The sequence below is a fragment of the Urocampus carinirostris genome, chromosome 2 (assembly GCF_059441175.1).
Source record: "Urocampus carinirostris isolate Australia breed hairy pipefish chromosome 2, RoL_Ucar_1.0, whole genome shotgun sequence".
Classification (NCBI taxonomy): Eukaryota; Metazoa; Chordata; class Actinopteri; order Syngnathiformes; family Syngnathidae; genus Urocampus; species Urocampus carinirostris.
The window spans coordinates 21,118,901-21,136,784 of NC_142350.1; the positions used below are offsets into that span (position 1 = coordinate 21,118,901).

Consider the following 17,884-nt stretch of genomic DNA (forward strand, 5'->3'; position numbering starts at 1 on the left):
TTGTTCCCCATTCTCGTGTGCCCCGTAGTGCGATTGCTAGAGTCGGCGCATCTCATAAAGACGGTGTCGTGACGGAAATTAATGCAATACATCACAAAACACGCCCAGACCTGTAAACACAGCAGAAGTACATCTCCCAACTCCTGACCTGAGCACGAAGCAGCCTGACAAAAAAAAAACAACAACAACAAAAAACAACTGGGCTCAAGCCTTTTAGAAAAAAAGACTTAAGGCGGCACAATAACATTTCACACCGGCTCGGATGAGAATTCGTTTAACCTTATCGCCGGACGGCCGACGGTAATTCCTTTGAAACAACGGGCAGAGAATGATGGATTCGAACCCAGAGTCCTTCGTCTGAGGCGACCGACCCGGACGCCATTTTTTCCGCACGATTTAATGCCAAGTGTCAGTACGCCGCAGCGGTGGTGCTCGGCGTTCTTATGTCATCCTAGAAGTTGAGAGTTTCAAAGGTACAGTCGGCCTGAACCACATTCGGGGACAAGCACTTTAAATACATAGTTGTTAAAACATAGCAGTACATCTGCCACTTTCAAGAACAGGGATGTCAAACTCATTTTAACTCAAGGGTCTTATGGTAAAAATTGTATTCTTTCTCTCAGGGGCTGGTCTAGTAGATTAAAAAGAAAGAAAGAGTGTGGAAAAGAGCAAGAGAAAGAGAGAGAAAGAAGGTTCGCGAAAGCAAGATAGAGCAGGAAAAAGAAAGAGAGAGAGCAAGAGAAAGAGAATGAGAATGAAAGAGAAAAACGCGAGAGAAAAAATGGTTAGAGTGAGATTGAGATAAAATAAGGGAACAAGAGAATAAGGGAACGAAAGAATAAAGAGAAAGAAACAGAAGAGACTAAGAAACAGAGGGAAAGAGGAGTAAAAGAGCGAGAGGGGGAGAAAGAGAGCTGAAGGGAGGGAGTGAGAATGGTAGGAAGAGAGAGAAAGAAAAGAGAGGAGAGAGAAGAGAAAAATGGAAGAAAAGAGCAACAGACAAAAAAAGAGAGAGAGAGATGATGTTAAAGAGGGAAAAAGTGAGACCCGTCTTGAGGAACCCGTTCAACGTTTGACGATCTCTCGCCTTTTTTTTGGAGGTCTCTCTTGGCACTCTCTCTCAAATTTACCTTATTTAGCCAAAACTTCGCAGTTTAAATAATCCTCCACTCAGCTATGGTCAACACAACTCCTCTTCCCTTTATTAGTACTCTATCCCCTTGGTTCCTTGCCTGTCCTTTGTGCGTCTCTCAGGGGCGTGTCCAGAAACTCATTTGCACCAGGGCTAAACTCCTGTCAGTGTAATATCCAATTACCGACTCAGAGAGGAAAACCACCCTTCTCAAAATTGGAATGGCTAGTTTTTATCCCAAGCACTCAAATGAGAGACACTTCAGTGTACATTTTAGTTTGTGATTCTAAAGGCCCGGTCACACAGCCTTTCACGGGCGTATCGAGACTGAATCACGGCCAGAAATTTCTGCCCATGAACAGATGCTGTTGGACGCTTTGAGATCGTAATACAGACGAGATACAGCCGTGCTTTACACGCGGTAAGAAATTCACACGCGGTTGGCCGTGCGAAAAAAATTTGCGCTGCTCAAAACTTTAGACCACGGGTAACCGCGGGCGGCACACGTGGTACACACGAGGTAATGACGCGGTACAGACGCGGTACAGACGCGGTACAGACGCGGTACAGACGCGGAACGACGTGCTACAGCCGCGGCCAAGACGTGGTTACACGCGGGTAGGACGCGAAATTTTAGCGGGTAATCGCGGGTGGAGCATGGTCATAGCACGTTTGTTCTGCGCCTGTATCGCGGTGTTATCAGGTGCATTAGCGTGTGCACCGCGTGTAAGCACGGTCAAACGCGATGCAGCTGCGGTTACCCGCGATAAGGACGCGGAACAGTCACCGGCGTCTGTTTTGCGGGCATACCACGGGTAAACAGCGGGTTTAGCCAATTTTGCACATTTTCCACCGCGTCTGCTTCACGGGCAGAGATTTCTGGCCGTGATTCAGCCTCGATACGCCCGTGAAAGGCTGTGTGACCGGGCCTTAAGTCTGCAGCTCACATTATAGGGGTCACCAAACGGGACACCCTTAAGTAGCTTTGCAGTGCCTGGTATCAGTCCATACAGGTTATGATCAGAATATGCTTGCCGGAAAGATTAACTACGATACTAGTTGTACATGGATTGCCCGGCCAGGATAAGCGAGCTGGTTGTCCTGGAGCCCTGCCTACATACAGGTACTGTATATCCCTGAAGTTCCTGATTGAATGCGTTTCTCAAGTCGTCAAAGCACATGCGGACTGTTTGGACAAACTTCCCTGCACATCAACAGTCCAATTTATATTTGACTTCACCTCTTCACCCAACCTCTAATCGCATTCTTCCGGTAAGCTGACCCTGCAGCAAATTCCTCTCATGTTGTGTTTGCTTCCTGTAGACATTTATAGTCTACAAACTATTTGAGTGGCGCTTCTAGCTAGTATTATAAACTACCCTCATACATTAGTTGCAAAGTTAACAAGAAAATGGCTAAAATTTATGGACCTTATATGTGCATCTTTATTGGATTTAGCAACAACATTGGACTATGTTGCCTGTGGCAACTGCATTTTATCTCCAACCTCGATAATGTATTTATTCTTTCAGCTTTTTTACCCCCCAACTCAAAAGAAGTGCTATGTTAGATTTCTCACATAAACGTGGTGTTTTTTAACGAGCATCTTTTTCACTTGCCTGCTCAAAATGCTCCAAACAGTCATGCACGATGCGACTTACCAACACGGAGTCCAATAGGAGGCGTGCCACCTCGTTAAAAGTTGTTTCAGTTGCAGCTCTCCTTAGAAAAAATCCTCAACCACAAACCCTACCGACCGATCCCCTCTACCCACCTACCTTTTACTTTTTTTTTTTTCACTTTCCGGGCGTGATTTCTCTCCTAAAAATGCAGAAGATGAAAAAAAGCACTTTTAGAGACGTAGGTGTTGTGAACCTATGGTTCGCGAGCCAGATATTTCTGTTTTCATGAGTACATATGAACTGGAGATACAATTCTGATCATACAAATTTCTTCCATACAAGTTTCAATTCTGATAGCACGGAATCGAGCTGTGTCCGTGCAGAGCCAACACGCTATGTTAATTTGAGCGGTTTAGTCGAATATATAAAGAGCACAATCTCACTACAGTTTACAGCAGGGGTCGGCAACCTATGGCACGCGTGCCAGCAGTGGCACGCAAGAGGTTAACCAGTGACACGCGAGCGCACGGCAAAACAATGTTTTTTTTTTTTTTTTCGTGCTCATTTTTAGATGAAATTTAGACATCTTCAGTTGTGCGTCGTGTTACTTAGAGGCTTTAAGGTCGCGCCCCTCCTCCTCTGCTTCCTGTGTGTCTGCGCCGCGTCTCGCAAAAAGAGGAAAGATCCGTGTTTTAACCCACCCACAGAAACACCGGAGTGCAGTAAATGAACGAATCACGACAGCTCCTCCAGCGAAAAAATATTGTTCTTTTCAGCCAGCGTGGACTGAGGCTTTATGCAAAAAGTGACCGTGCTGTTTGTGCATTATGCCTCGAGAGCGTTGTACCTCACACGTCGAGTGTTAAGCGTCATTACGAGACGAAACATGAACATGGATTAAAGGATGATTCTGGAAAGGCAGAGACATTAAAACGCGTTGTGTCCAAGTACGGCAAACAAACACAGACCTTGAAAACATTTGTCACTGCTAAAAACGCCACCACTGAAGCAAGCTATCAAATTGCTCACTGCAAGGCAAAGCACGGATAACCATTTACTGATGGCGAATATATTAAAGGTGTGTGTGTGTGTTTCAAGTTTTGAAATAAGATTTTATTGACGAATGGTATGGTAGCTGTCCATATCACTTGATTTTGATTGTAGTTCATTGTTAATGAAGAGTAGTTGAAATAATGGATGTCTACAGGCCTTTCTACAAGTTGCTCACATTCATTTTTTAGTTTGTTGAAGAACAAGAATAGTGAAAGATAAATTGGTTAGTTATACAATTTCAATATATATCCATGTTGTATATTCAGACTGGTGTAAAATGACAGCTCTGTTGGATATACAAAAATTCTTGTGTGAGTCCTTAATCTTGGTGTGACACACGGATTCACAAGGACATTTGAAAGTGGCACTCCGCACCGAAAAGGTTGCTGACCCCTGGTTTACAGTTAACACCAACAGACCCCGTTTAGGCTTCTCACGAGGAATCCTTTATATGGACGTTCATTCAACAATGTTCGCTTACTGTTGAGACACCTCATGATGAAACCCCACGGGAAAAACTACAAATAAACAGCCATCCAAGCACACAGAGCAATTTGATTGGGTAAGCTTTAGGGGTGGGCGGAGCTATAACTCACAGCGTTGCACTCACTTTTCTCTGCCGAGCACCGTCTGCACCAAATATAAATACGTCTGTATCCTTGTTTACACTATTCTGTGACATTTTTTGCACCTTGTTTTTGAAACCATTATTTATGAAAAAAAATGAAGGTCAAAATGTGCCTCAACAATCTTAAGTAACTGTGGGACGGAGACATGTAATTGTGGCAAACCCAAAATTAAGTGCTCGTTTTGACTCTTTGAGATAGGAAGAAAGGAAAGTGTTGTTTGGCATGATGATTTAGAGAGTGTTTGTCACTTGTCTGTGAATCTTTTCAATGCTTCTGTGCTTACCTTTGACCTTGAAATGAAAGCAAATGCTTTACAGGGATAAGTGCTCCTGCAAGGCTGTGTTTCAGACAGTTTAGTCACTTAAAAGTGTATTTGGATCTTAGCCGCTTAAAATGGCCATTTCATTCTCTGTAAAAATGAATTTCCTCTTGTCAAGTACTTTTGCTGATTTTGTGTATTTTCGTTTTCCTTTTGCTGTAGTTTTAGCCTATTTTTTTTTTATAAACAAAACAAGATCTACTGAGACCCTCACTGCTTTGCACTTCGGTTATCACTTGTTCACTGCTTTGTGGATTTTGAATTGAATTGACGTAATTGTCATTGATATTAATGTATCGTGCAAAGCAGACAGCACTCAGCATATGCTATCACGGGGGCACATTAGGGAGGGTTTTGTGTGCTGGGTGGGCATAATAGCCTGGTACATTGAGCGGAGTCAGAAGAGCTTAAATAAATGTCGATCAGCAGTGGGTGCTCCGTGGATTGTATGTGTGAAGGCAATTAGGAGGTTGCCAGGTCCATTACCCATGTAACGGATGATTTTGGACTACAACTTGTAAGAATCCGCTACATTCGGAACGGTTGTATAATAATCATTATGCAGCTGGCCAGCCGCCCTCTGAATTCCGTTCTTGCACTGAAAGGAGAAGCCTTCTAATATTGTTGTACTTTAGTATCATGACAATAAAGACCTTTGAATTGACTGCTAATCTTTGTTGTGTCAAAATATCCATTTAGGAAATCATTCCTATATACAAGGAACACACAATTAGACTAGTGTACAAAATGGCTATGGGGCAACTTTTAAATGTGTCTATTTTATGTGAAACTTCACACGAAGTTTTTTTCTAATGAATTTACACCATATTGAGGCTTTTGCTGATGAACAATCAAAAGTCTGAAAATAAAAACCAACCTAATATATATCGACTCACTTGTGGTAATGCAATCCATTTTTCTTCAGAAATAGACAAAGAGAGCTGCGGTGATCCTGGGACACCCCTCTACGGAATAAGGGAAGGTGACAGCTTCCTGAATGGCGGCATCCTGCGCTTCGAGTGCCAGTTCGGCTTTGAACTCATCGGGGAGAAGACCATTTCCTGCCAGGACAACAACCAGTGGTCGGCAAACATCCCTATCTGCATATGTGAGTATTCCCCAACTCTCGCCGCCTGCCGCCACACCGATAACATTCAATCAGAGCAGTTGCTGCGGCGACTAAATTCACCCCTCTCTCGCCTCCGGACCATGAATATTTAACAGGAAGCGGTTTTCTGTGTTTTCCCTTTGCCGTGTAGTCCCTTGTATGTCCAACTTCACGGCGCCTTCTGGGACTGTCCTCTCCCCGGATTACCCTGAAGGTTACAGCAACAACATGAACTGCGTTTGGCTCATTCAGTCGGAACTCGGATCGCGCATCCACCTAGCCTTCAACGACTTCGACCTGGAGGCTCCATATGATGCACTGACGGTGAAGGATGGTGAGACGGGAGACGCCGCCGTGGTGGGACGGTTCTCAGGCGCAGAGAGTCCCTCGCATCTGACCTCCAACACCAACACACTAAGGCTGGAGTTCCAAGCCGACCACTCCATGTCGGGGAGAGGCTTCAACATCACTTATAGCAGTATGTGATTGACCTTGTGTTTGCTCTTATTCTTATTATTAGTATACATTTTTGGTGGGCTCAGAATTTAGCAATAATCAGTTCAAGGCATGTTTATTTGTAAAGCCCTTTATTAAAACAATTCTCAAAGGGCTGTACTGACTACATACTACCGTCCCCTGATCTGAAACCTACATGAGGGCAAGGAAGAGTTCAAAAACGGATGCATTAAGAAAATGAAGAAAAACCCTGAGAAGGAGCCGCACATGAGGCAATCCCCCTTTCATTTTTCAATGGATGTTGCAAGGGCATCAACAGGCAATACACAGACAACACCAACATGACAATGCAGAAGGTTTTAGATGGCGTATATCAGGTTCGAGTGCCAGAACGATCTCATCTCATCTCATTATCTACACCGCTTATCCTCAGTAGGGTCGCGGGGGTGCTGGAGCCCATCCCAGCAATCATCTGGCAGTGGGCAGGGGACACCCTGAACTGGTTGCCAGCCAATCGTAGGGCACACGGGGACAGACAACTCACTCGCCCATTCACACCTAGGGACAATTCGGACCGGCCAATTAACCTGAAATGCATTTTTTGGAATGTGGGAGGAAACCGGAGTGCCCGGAGGAAACCCACGCAAGCACGGGGAGAACATACAAACTCCGCACAGGAAGTCTGGAGCTGGATCTGAACCCACGCAGGAGGTTCCCAAGACATGAACTGTGCCGCACATGCGCTAACCACTGCGCCGCCGTGCTGCCCGCCAGAACGATCACTATGAAAAAAAGTAAAATATTTAAAAAATAAGCCTTTTTTTGATGATAGCGCTTTCCAATTATCTCAGCTTTGACTGTTCTGTCACGGTCCGTTTAACATGTTTCTTGAACACATTTTTGCATTGTAGTAACTAAGTTAATACATACTGGATCAATTGATCAAACCCAATTATTCTACACAAAACCATTTTGGTTTGGAATATGTTTGTTTTTTTACGCTGCATTTCTCTTCGTTGTATCTCCTCCAACTAGCTCATAAACACTCGTGTAGCATTTGATGTTTGTCCAAGCTGCTACACTCGTTTCATTTGTCTTTAAGGCACCGTTGCAAAGGCGGGACCTGACCGACACGTAATGCGGTGAAGCGGACCGTGTGCCTCAAGGCAAGCTCGCTCGCGTGGATTTTATCAGCAGCCCGATTTTCTTTGCTGGAGTCCACCCGAACAATCGAGAAGGCATTTGAGGAAAAATCCTCGGCAAAAGAAGCAATTGTCGGAATATGGAACATATTACAAGGGAACCTATTTTTCAAGGCCGACGTTTCCAAGTCATGATTCCAAATTTAATCAGTAGTCAGGATGGCTGTAAAATCTGAGTTTTATACTATCTCATTACATTCAAAACGCAGTCCAATAACAATCTCAATTCTTTCCATGTCCTCTTGTAAATTTTCACCGCTGAAGCGTTCGGCCACAACGAGTGCCCGGATCCCGGCATTCCAATCAACGCCCGGCGCTTCGGAGACAGCTTCCAACTGGGCAGCTCCATTTCTGTGGTGTGCGAAGACGGCTTCATCAAAACCCAAGGAACCGAGACCATCTCCTGCCAGCTGGAGAGAGGAAAGGTCATGTGGAGCGGGCCCATCCCCAAATGTGAAGGTGAAATGTTCACTTGGGGCTGGATGCCCTTCAAAGTTTTTCTTTTTTTTCAAATGTTTTTGGAAATATATGGTTGTTTTTCTTTCTTTTTTATTCTGTAAAAGGACTGTAGCTCGGTCATCTCATGTCTACTCTACAAAGGATCATAGTTTATGCTCTATAAGGTGCACCGGATTATGAAGCATACCCCCAAAAATACACTTGTGTGATATCGTTTTTCATATATAAGGTGCATTTGACTATAAGGCGCCTGGAATTAAATCTACTGTAAGGGCTGAGATGCACAAAAGATTAAAGCGTGCCCTATTTGCACTTTAATTGATCAGCTGCAATATATCACTGATCTCATTTGCATACACTTGCTTAATATTGGATACAATGAGAATGCAACCTAGATTGTTGAGTGTGCCAGATTTCATCCACTAGACCAGAAGGGATACAAATGACACATGAAAATGCATTCAGTGTTATCTCATCATTGCACTTCTTTAAGTCGTAGCTGCTCAATGTGGTTGTTACTATTGGTCCGGGCCACGAGAATATTGTCAGACATTAAACTGGTCCGTTGTACTGCCGACTCGCAAAGTCATTACGGAGCACACGAGATTCTGAACTGAAATGACGTTAAGGGCTTTGTGGGCAGTCATTTGGTCGTACTGATAGTAAGAACTATCTTAAGTTGCAGCAGAGATATACTGTATGTTGTAGTTGCAGATACTTTGTTTCCATGTATATCGTGCGGTTCCGGCCTACTGCAACATGCACCGGCTCTTTCTCAGATTTGAATGACAATAGAGGCAGTGGGGAAAGTAATTCAGTTGTCCTGAAATATATAAATAAAGGCATGCAATGCGTTTTTCACTTTTCATACTCAGTTTGAGCTAAGAAAATTTAAAACAAACTTCAATCCAACATATATAAAATAGTGTTTTAATGATATAAGACCTTGTGCCTTTTTCATGTGACGTTTGTATCCCTCGCTGTCTAGAATTTGGTGCTCCCCTGCTGCAATTTGGGTTTGATTCCCTTTGCATTTAATCAAATGCAATTGGGCGCAACCATCCATATCCCATGTGGCCTGGTGATAAAGAATCGGTGCAGTGACCATTGCAGGTTCAGGATCAGACTGATTGATGTTTGCACAAACAAGATAACACATTTCCAATTTTGTCCTCATATAAATTGCTGTTTTTGGGTGCGCCTTATAATCCAGAAAAAAAAGGAACTTGTGTATGTTTTTCTCATACACATAAAAAGAAAATGCAATGCTGAAAAGTGAGCAGTTTGGGTAAAGTTTGTAGCTGCAGGCAAGAAGGATATTTGGGTTTGCGCTTTCGTCAGATCGGGTCTATCCAACTCGCATTTTCACAGCATGATTTAGTGTCACGAAACAAAGCAACTCCGCCACTACCCATCTGCTGCCTCGGTGCCTCTTGGGTAAGCTCCTAGTTCTGTTACAAACCAAGAGAGGCAGCGCGGAAATCCGTCTGGGCACCGGAGAGATCAGAAGGAGCTTCTGTCCACTGCGGTGTTGGAGCAGTTGGAGGACCTCATGAGGAAACATATGTAGCTCCTGCAACAGGACTGGCAGCTGGCTTGACCTCGCCATTATGGCTGTAACGAATTGTTGGTGTTATCAACAAAAATGAATGCTTTTTATTGTCGACATTTTTCAAACAGACTGAGGCATTTGAACAATCTATGATGATAGTCTCGCATGCGCAATAATGAATGGCATTTATTTCTGGAGTGGTAAGATCAACATACAAAATTGCTTGCGTCAACATCAACTACACGTACCAAAGTATTTTAGCAATAAAACAAAAAAAGGTCTACTTACAAAGTTTGTAAGATTCTCTGTAAGATTCTAGTAACCTTCAAACCAATGGGGTTTTGATGACATGCACGTAGACATTTTATACGCGAATATTTGGCTATGAAAAAAGAGCATTATGCCAGACTGTGCCTGACAAACATATTTGAAATTAAATGCATTCAGTCCGAAGAACAAACATCAGTTGTGAAAACCATTTGATTTCAAACTGTTGCAAATCGTTGAGTACTTTTGTCACATACTTTGCGGTTGAACACTGAATGTACTGAACAAAATGGCTATCGTATTTATTTTATTTACTGCTCTACTGCTGCTAAAGAGCCTCTTCATGGTATACAGGGATACAAATATTTACCTCATTTTAATGTATTATTTATTTGCCTGTTTGTAGAAAATGGACAGTGGTTCATTATGGATTTATGTCCCTACTTATCAAGCACTGTGCCTAATTGGTTTTAGATACGTATTAGTATGTCCAATAAAAGCTGTATTGTTCATTGTACTAATTTTTCATGTGTTAATTATTATTTGTAATAAAGTTAAATGAACACCATGCTAAATTTAAGAAGAAATTAATAGTTACCTCACAATTGTTTTAAAAGTCTAACTAGCCGACTATTGAAATAGTCGCTAGTTGCAGTCCTATTTGCAATTTAACCTCTTTTTTCCTCTTGCAGCTCCGTGCGGAGGACACTATTCAGCCCCCAACGGAGTGATTCTGTCCCCAGGGTGGCCCGGTTATTACAAGGATTCCCTCAGCTGCGAGTGGGTGATTGAGTCCGAACCTGGACGATCCATTAAAGTCAGTTTTGAAAGGTGGGTCAAATGCACTTTAGCAAATTATCACTGGGATTATTTTTTTCAGAATAAAATACAAGTGAGACACATTTGTAAGTTGAAGCCAAATTATTTTAACATTTTATATTATATTTATGTTTACTTACATTTATGAAAAAACTAGGCGTGGCAAACATATTGGCCCTCTGTTCTGTCAGCTCAGCCCGCTGACTCCAACAATGACACCTGTGTGTCACAAAGTCTCAGTTTGAATGCACCTGCCTTGTGATGGGCTCAGAGGAGGCACTGGTGAATAGACAGCGCTATGAAGACCAAAAAATACAACGGGCTGGCCTGGGACACAGTTGTGGAAACGTTCATAGCAAGAATGGGATGCAAGAAGATTTCGCAAAAATTACAAATCTCCCAAAACACTGTTGAAGTAATAGTAAGAGAGCATAACACAACTAAAAAACAAGCAAACAATACCTGGCCATCCCTTCAAACATTTGACCCAAAGAACGAGAAAACTATCAGAGAGGCAAACCAAAATTCTCATGGACACATTGGATAACCTGCAGGCATACACAACTGAGTTGGGTCAATCTGCATAAGACAACTATTAGTCGTACTATGGATTAATCTGCCCTTTATGTGGAGTGGCTAGAAGAAAACCATTTCTGAAAGAATACCATAAAAACCAACATTGGTGACACAAACAACTTTTTGTATAAGGTGCTCTGGTCAAATGAGACCAATATTGAACTTTACGTTACATTTGGTTCAAGAGTAACACTGCAAATCACCCTGAAAACACCATCCCCACTATCAAACATAAAGCAAAATCTACAATGGAATGGTTTACAATATAAAGGCAAAGAATAGCCACGCCTAAGTCCTAAACTTAATCCTACAGAGCATTTGTGGAAAGATCTGAACAATGCTGTGCACAAATAGTCACCATCAAACCTGTAGAAATCTGAGGTGTTTTGAAAGGTAAAATGGTCAAATATTTCTGTTTCAATACATGCAAACTTTTTAAGGACCCCAAAAGGACTTGAGGGTGTGATTGGAGGTTGTCAAAAGTATTCACTCAAAAGTTTTGAATAGTTTTGCAATCTCTACTTTCGAAGTTTTTAATTGTTAGCGCAATATAAAATGTTGAATAGTTTTGGGTTATTTTCACGATTGTGTTTCGCATGATGTTGATTGTCAGAAATTATTTCAATATTTAGAGTTTTTTATACCTACAGACGCTCCCCTACTTACAAACAATTTACATTCCGGACGATCGTGCGTCAGTTGAAGTTGTTCGTAAGAGGCTTTAGTGCTGTATTTTGTATGCTTCTAGGTTTATATAAGTATGTTTAAGACTTGTATACGTATCTTGTATTGTTTTGTACTGAAAAATAAACGTTTGATGAAATAATATGCTCTATAAAGATAAAGTGAAGTTTACCTTACTTTTGGAAGATGGGCTCCACCTCTGTGTTAGCTCGTGGACGAAAAAAAAAGCGACCCGACCATTTTTCTCAACCGCATCAAGCTTTATATTTCCACTTCCATTTCAAAAGAAACGGCTCGCCTCTTCTTTACACTTTACACCAGCCATAATGAATGGATGCACGAGATAATAAACAATACAAATTTCAAAGTTATTAGCGCGCTGGCGATACAGTATAGTATGTTTACACACGAACTAGGAAGAGAAAGCGGATTTTTTTTCCTCCGGGTGGACTGGGTGACCTCTAACAGCGCGACCACACACCGGAAAGAAGCACTAAAGTACTGTCCTGTACTCGGAAACAGGTGCACAATACAAAATCTAACGTACAGCAATGTCCGAGTATTTTTCAACATCCCGAAATAATTGTTTGTATCTACCGTTGTTCGTACCTTCAATGTTTGTAAGTTGGGGACTGTCTGTTTTCGTTGGAAGTCTGAAATATGGAAAAAAGTGAAAAGGTTAGGCCTCGTGCAAGGCACTGTATATTGGTACCTACATGTTTTCAATTTATTGCTTCACTTTTTTTCACTATAATTTCTAGTTTCAACCCACAAAGAGCTACTACTTGTGCTCACCGTCATTCACCTGTTATGCAAGCAATGCATTAAGAGCCAATATACAGAAATACCCTGGATGACAGCGCTCTAAATCTCTCCCCGTAGATTCCAGACAGAACTGGGTTACGACTTCCTGGAGATCCATGACGGCCCCAACCTCCTGTCTCCATTGGTGGGCTCCTTCAATGGCACGCAAGTGCCTCAGTTCCTGTTTAGCAGCAGCAACTTCCTCTACCTGCTCTTTACCACCGACAACAGCCGCTCAAACGCCGGTTTCAAGATATTATATGAGAGTGAGTAATTTGTATCTCAAACCGACGTTATATTTAAGTAAGAGTGGCAGTTTGAGAAGTAAATTGTACTTGCTTTCATATATAAAATCATACTTTCACACATGCAAAATTATTCTGATAGATACTGACATACCCATGCAAAAACTCTACTATACCCTTTTATACAATAAAAACTACTATATTCTCATGCACATTACTATACTCTCCCACACACACTACTATACTTTCATTCACTGACTACTATACTCTGAGACATACCACTGTACTCTCATACACAAACAAGTATCTCGTTCCTATTACTATACTTACTTATTACTCAGCAATCAGAGCACACTATTATTCATTATCCGTGTTCAAAACGGTGTGGATCATTGTAACGTACCGTATATAACAACAGTTGTGTTACAATATTTTTTAGACCACGTTCCAGTATTTTTTTACTGAGAAAATTAATTGTGTTCCAGGAGCCTGTGTAACACATAAGTACCAACACTACATTTGCAGCAAAAACCTCCTTCTCACGTATTCTGCTGGTGTTCACCGTAAGTTTTTAATGTTTCAGCCGTCACGGTGGACAGCTACTCGTGCCTGGACCCCGGCATCCCTGTCAACGGGATCCGTTATGGGCAGGACTTCTCAATCGGATCCACCGTGTCTTTTGGCTGTGACTCGGGCTACAGGCTGAGCCATGAGGAGCCTCTTGTGTGTGAGAAGAACCACTGGTGGAGTCATGCCCTACCCACCTGCGACGGTAAGGAACACATGTTTTACTCTGTGCTATCCATTAACTAGTGGAGGTTCGTGCATTTCACATTTAGGTACTCAGTAAACTAAATCAATCTAACTTTCAATGACTATTTCATGGCTATAAAATATTTACTGCAGAACACGTATTAAAAAAAACTCAACAATATCCACATCAAATTGCAATACTCACCGTACAAAATGTTTATTAGTGCACAAAATCCAGCTCAAGAAGATTTCAATAACTCTGTCGTAAAGATTATCTGCGCATTTCAGTTCCATTAAGAAGTTATTCCCTAACGCCATTGGAGCTAATGCTAAAGTCTAGCCGGTCCTGTCACATTTCTAACATAAGTTTTATTTTGATCTAGTGTTGAGAATGTCCTCTCGACAGAAGCAGTGGACACGGGGATATTTGTCTTCACCTTTTTTGTTGTGATACTTCCATTACCCTACTCGAGCCAAGAAAATTTTGTGAAACCACTGACGTTTTCCTGGCTCTCTAAAAGGTCCTGTCCCCCCCAATTTAAAATCTGATTGGCTAAACCAACAGCTTTATTCTTACTTATTTTATGCCTGCAGAGCTAAACGTGTGGGCCTTTGGTCAGATATCTGACCCTGGTAACAAGTAATGGCTGAAATGAAATTAGTTGAACGCTTAAAGGTGGTTTCCGCAACTTCAAATGGGGCTACTCTCTGCCGCTGTCTCCAGGCTTTAAGTCATGTTTGTAGCCTGACTTAGCTCATTCCTCAAGTACGAATAAAATGTTCTTTTTTTGTCTTTTTGGGAGTTTGGGTTGGCATTTGGACTTTATTTGAAACCAGACATTTCTTACTTTAACCATTTTCAGGCTACACTAACAAAAACACGGGGAACGAGCATGAAATCAATCACCACTCTTTCCCCTAGTTTCTCTTTTGTTCTCTCTAATGTGTTGCGAGTCCCAGAACATCGGTGGTAAAAGTCAAATAAAACTGAAAGGCACGGCAGATTTTTTTTATTTTTTATAAAGGCTTTTTAAACTCAGTTGAGCATACTGAATAGAAAATATTCTACTTTCAGGTTTTTGGAGACATCTTTAACGAAACACCACACCATTAAATATGAAAGCACACATCTGGAAAAGCAACAAAAGGTTGCTGACGGACAAATTGGAATTTTTAATGAGTATTCGTGGTCAAAATAAAATCAACATCACATAATTGAGATGTTTTTTCGGCAAGTAGAGACAGCCTTATGGGCTCAGACGGCCCGCCGCTGCAATAAACTGTAAATCCTGTGCAAAACTTTTTAGCAAGTAATAGAATATAAGAACAGTTTGTGTGCTCGCCGACCTTTGCTACGCTTCTACAAAGCAAGTGCATTTTTATGATGGTTTCATGCACAGCACTCGTAAAGGTTCAATATGTTGGCATGTCAAAGCCCCTTTTAAACACTCAGTGTTTCTGCGCTGCACTCGGTTACCTTTCATCGTGTGTCTTTGTCACGCACCTCCATAAATGCTCAATCTGCACACCACACACAATAATAAACGTTCACACCTTCTATGGTGTAAAGTGTCATTCTTTATACGAGCAATGCAGCTTATAAACACTCAATATGGTCCGTGTTTCATCTAACAAAGCGGTTTAAAACTTGTTTTTAAAATAGATCATAAAAGTTGAACAGATCCTTAAAGGAGGTGTACAGAATTTTGATTTTAATTTTATTTTTTTTACTCGCAGCCGCCATCTTCTGGCTTTTGTCAGCATTACAGCTTCTGTTGGCTAGTTCATGATGCGTGTGCATGTGCATGCATTGCCTAGATGCGCATGATTGATTTTTTTTTTTTTTTTTTTTCCGGGGTTTGGAATGGCATTTGGACTGTACTATAAGAAGGCTCCTTCTTACTTTCACTATTTGTAGGCTACACCAAGAAACAGAAAGAAAACAAAGAAAAACGCAGAGACGAACATGTCATTTTCTAGCATACTACGCAACGCCCAATCCTAGGGGTCTAGGCCCCAGGTAAACCCGAAGCAAAGTGGTTTAATTCTGGCTCAGTCCCTCAAATCAAGTTAATCTGCAGCGCCAAAGTGTGTTACTCAAGTAAAAGTATTGTGACTTCAGGAAATTATTACTCAGGTAGAAGTAAAAAGCAGTCATCGAAATAATTCCATGAGTAAAAGTAAGTGCATGCTGTGCAGGTCCTTTACGAAATGAAAAAGAGCCCAAAAAAAAAAAAAAAAAACTAAATGGAGAAAATAAGGAACTTTTTGAAGGACACCTCAAACGATGCAGCCCACTTTTGAAACTCTTGTCTCAATGGTAAATATTTTTGCTAATTTTAAGTTCATTTTTCTTATTTCATTGATTTGTTCGGAAGACGGTAAATAACATTCTGCCATAGTAAAAAAGGAATCCCTAAAATGAATAAAATGATCTGATATGGCAGTCTAGTTGAAATATTTTCTCATGTATCTTTTTAACTAAAAGTAGAAATTTAAATTACAGTTTAAAATAATACTTGAAAGGAGTGGAATTATTTGTCGTATTAGAAAAATGTTTTTATTTTATTTATCATTTAGGGCAAGTTTTAAAAAAATGATAAGACCAGCTATGAAGAAAAAAATAAAACAATAACAATCTTGTCCCAACCACAGACAACATGGCTATTTTTTAAGGAATATAATTCTTACTTCACTACATTTTCAACCTGTATTTGTTTTATTACAAAATAACTCAATTTAATATAATTAATTTTACTAAAACATATTTCACATTCTATAAATCTATAAATGAAGTCTATGTGGTGCACTTTCAATAAAAGCATAGATAGCAATAGATAGCATTCATTTTAGACTCATTATATTATTTTTTTTTTGTAAAATAAATTATAAGAAAAATAAAACATTTCAACAAAAAAATATGCTATAGATTACCCTAGATATAATTCAGCAGAAGAACAAGTACAACAGTAAAATAAAATAAAAAGTTGGAGTACTGTTTAAGTTGAACTTCAGTGTAAACTGACAAATTTTCTGAAAAAGCACTGTTTTGTGGGTTAGAAAATAAATAAAATATAGTGTTTAAGCAAACAATCTGTAATCTGCTCATATCCACTGAACTCGATGTTTATGCAACCCACTCAATAAAAATTTAAGTATATTCTTAATGTGAGGCCACAAAATCATGTATCATGCACCCTCTTTTGCATTTGGCCCTTGTTAACCTTCCATTAAGCTCATAATTGTTTTGCGTGGTGCACCACTAATACACTTACAACTTTTCTATGCTCCGTACTCTGCACTGTATTATACAATATTTCAATCCATTTTTTACAGCAAGCACCGATAGTAAATGGACCTCTAATGAATTTCAAAAGTTTTTATGTGCCACGTATCCAGTAAAATTCCGTTAGACGCTTACAGTACAATTTAAAGTGCCGTTGGGCTAAACTGTCTACAGTAAACTTTCAGGGTTTATGTATTACAGCACTGTTAATTGGCTAAGCACCATAAATTGAGAATCGTTTTCCGTTCAATGAGAATCTCAAATTAATTTTGAGTGTTTTTGTGTTACGCCATATTAACTGTTAATATTTCTATACATCGGTGACTTGCAGTACGGTTCGTTTCTGGTGAGGCACAGTCATATTTGCAGACAAATTAACCTACATCTTATTTATCATTTGATTGGCAGAGCAAGATTTCAATATATAAACTGACGCCATGTGTTTCCAAAACTTTGCACTACCTTGTAAACATAGGCTTATCTATTACATGATTCTCTATTAAATCATTTTTTTTACTTAGATGGATCACAAACTTCCAGTGATAAAATGGAACATTGATTGCAGTTTTACTTTGTTAAAATCATGGAAGTACTGAAACCAATAATTTTTTCACCATTTTAAAAATATAGTGTTGTCAATTCATAAGAATAAGAACAAAGTGAGTGTGATACTTTGTAATTAGCACCATGCATGAATACTTTAATTTAATCTAAGTTAATGTTTCTCAGATTTTACTTCAAACTCGAGGTCATTTGTTTAATTTTTTTTCTTTGTTGCGACTTAAAAGATTGTACAGTATATATTTGTATATTCCTGCACGTTATTTAATTGTAAATACATTTACAAAAGTGCAGTATTGAAAGTACCTATGCCTTTAATATTTTTCAAAAGCAAAGGAAGCAAGGTCATCATCAAAA

The 17,884-nt window shown here is 40.4% G+C and overlaps 1 protein-coding gene across 2 annotated transcripts in view; it reads left to right on the forward strand.

Annotated features, from left to right (window-relative positions):
* csmd3b (CUB and Sushi multiple domains 3b) overlaps positions 1 to 17,884 on the forward strand; it is a 493,867-nt gene that overhangs the window by 354,682 nt on the left and 121,301 nt on the right. For both annotated transcript variants that reach the window (XM_088329348.1, XM_088329349.1), the window contains exons 13-18: positions 5,681 to 5,863; positions 6,015 to 6,341; positions 7,786 to 7,980; positions 10,492 to 10,630; positions 12,761 to 12,948; positions 13,511 to 13,699. In XM_088329348.1, the coding sequence (XP_088185474.1) occupies positions 5,681 to 5,863; positions 6,015 to 6,341; positions 7,786 to 7,980; positions 10,492 to 10,630; positions 12,761 to 12,948; positions 13,511 to 13,699 (1,221 nt within the window). The remainder of the gene's footprint in view (positions 1 to 5,680; positions 5,864 to 6,014; positions 6,342 to 7,785; positions 7,981 to 10,491; positions 10,631 to 12,760; positions 12,949 to 13,510; positions 13,700 to 17,884) is intronic.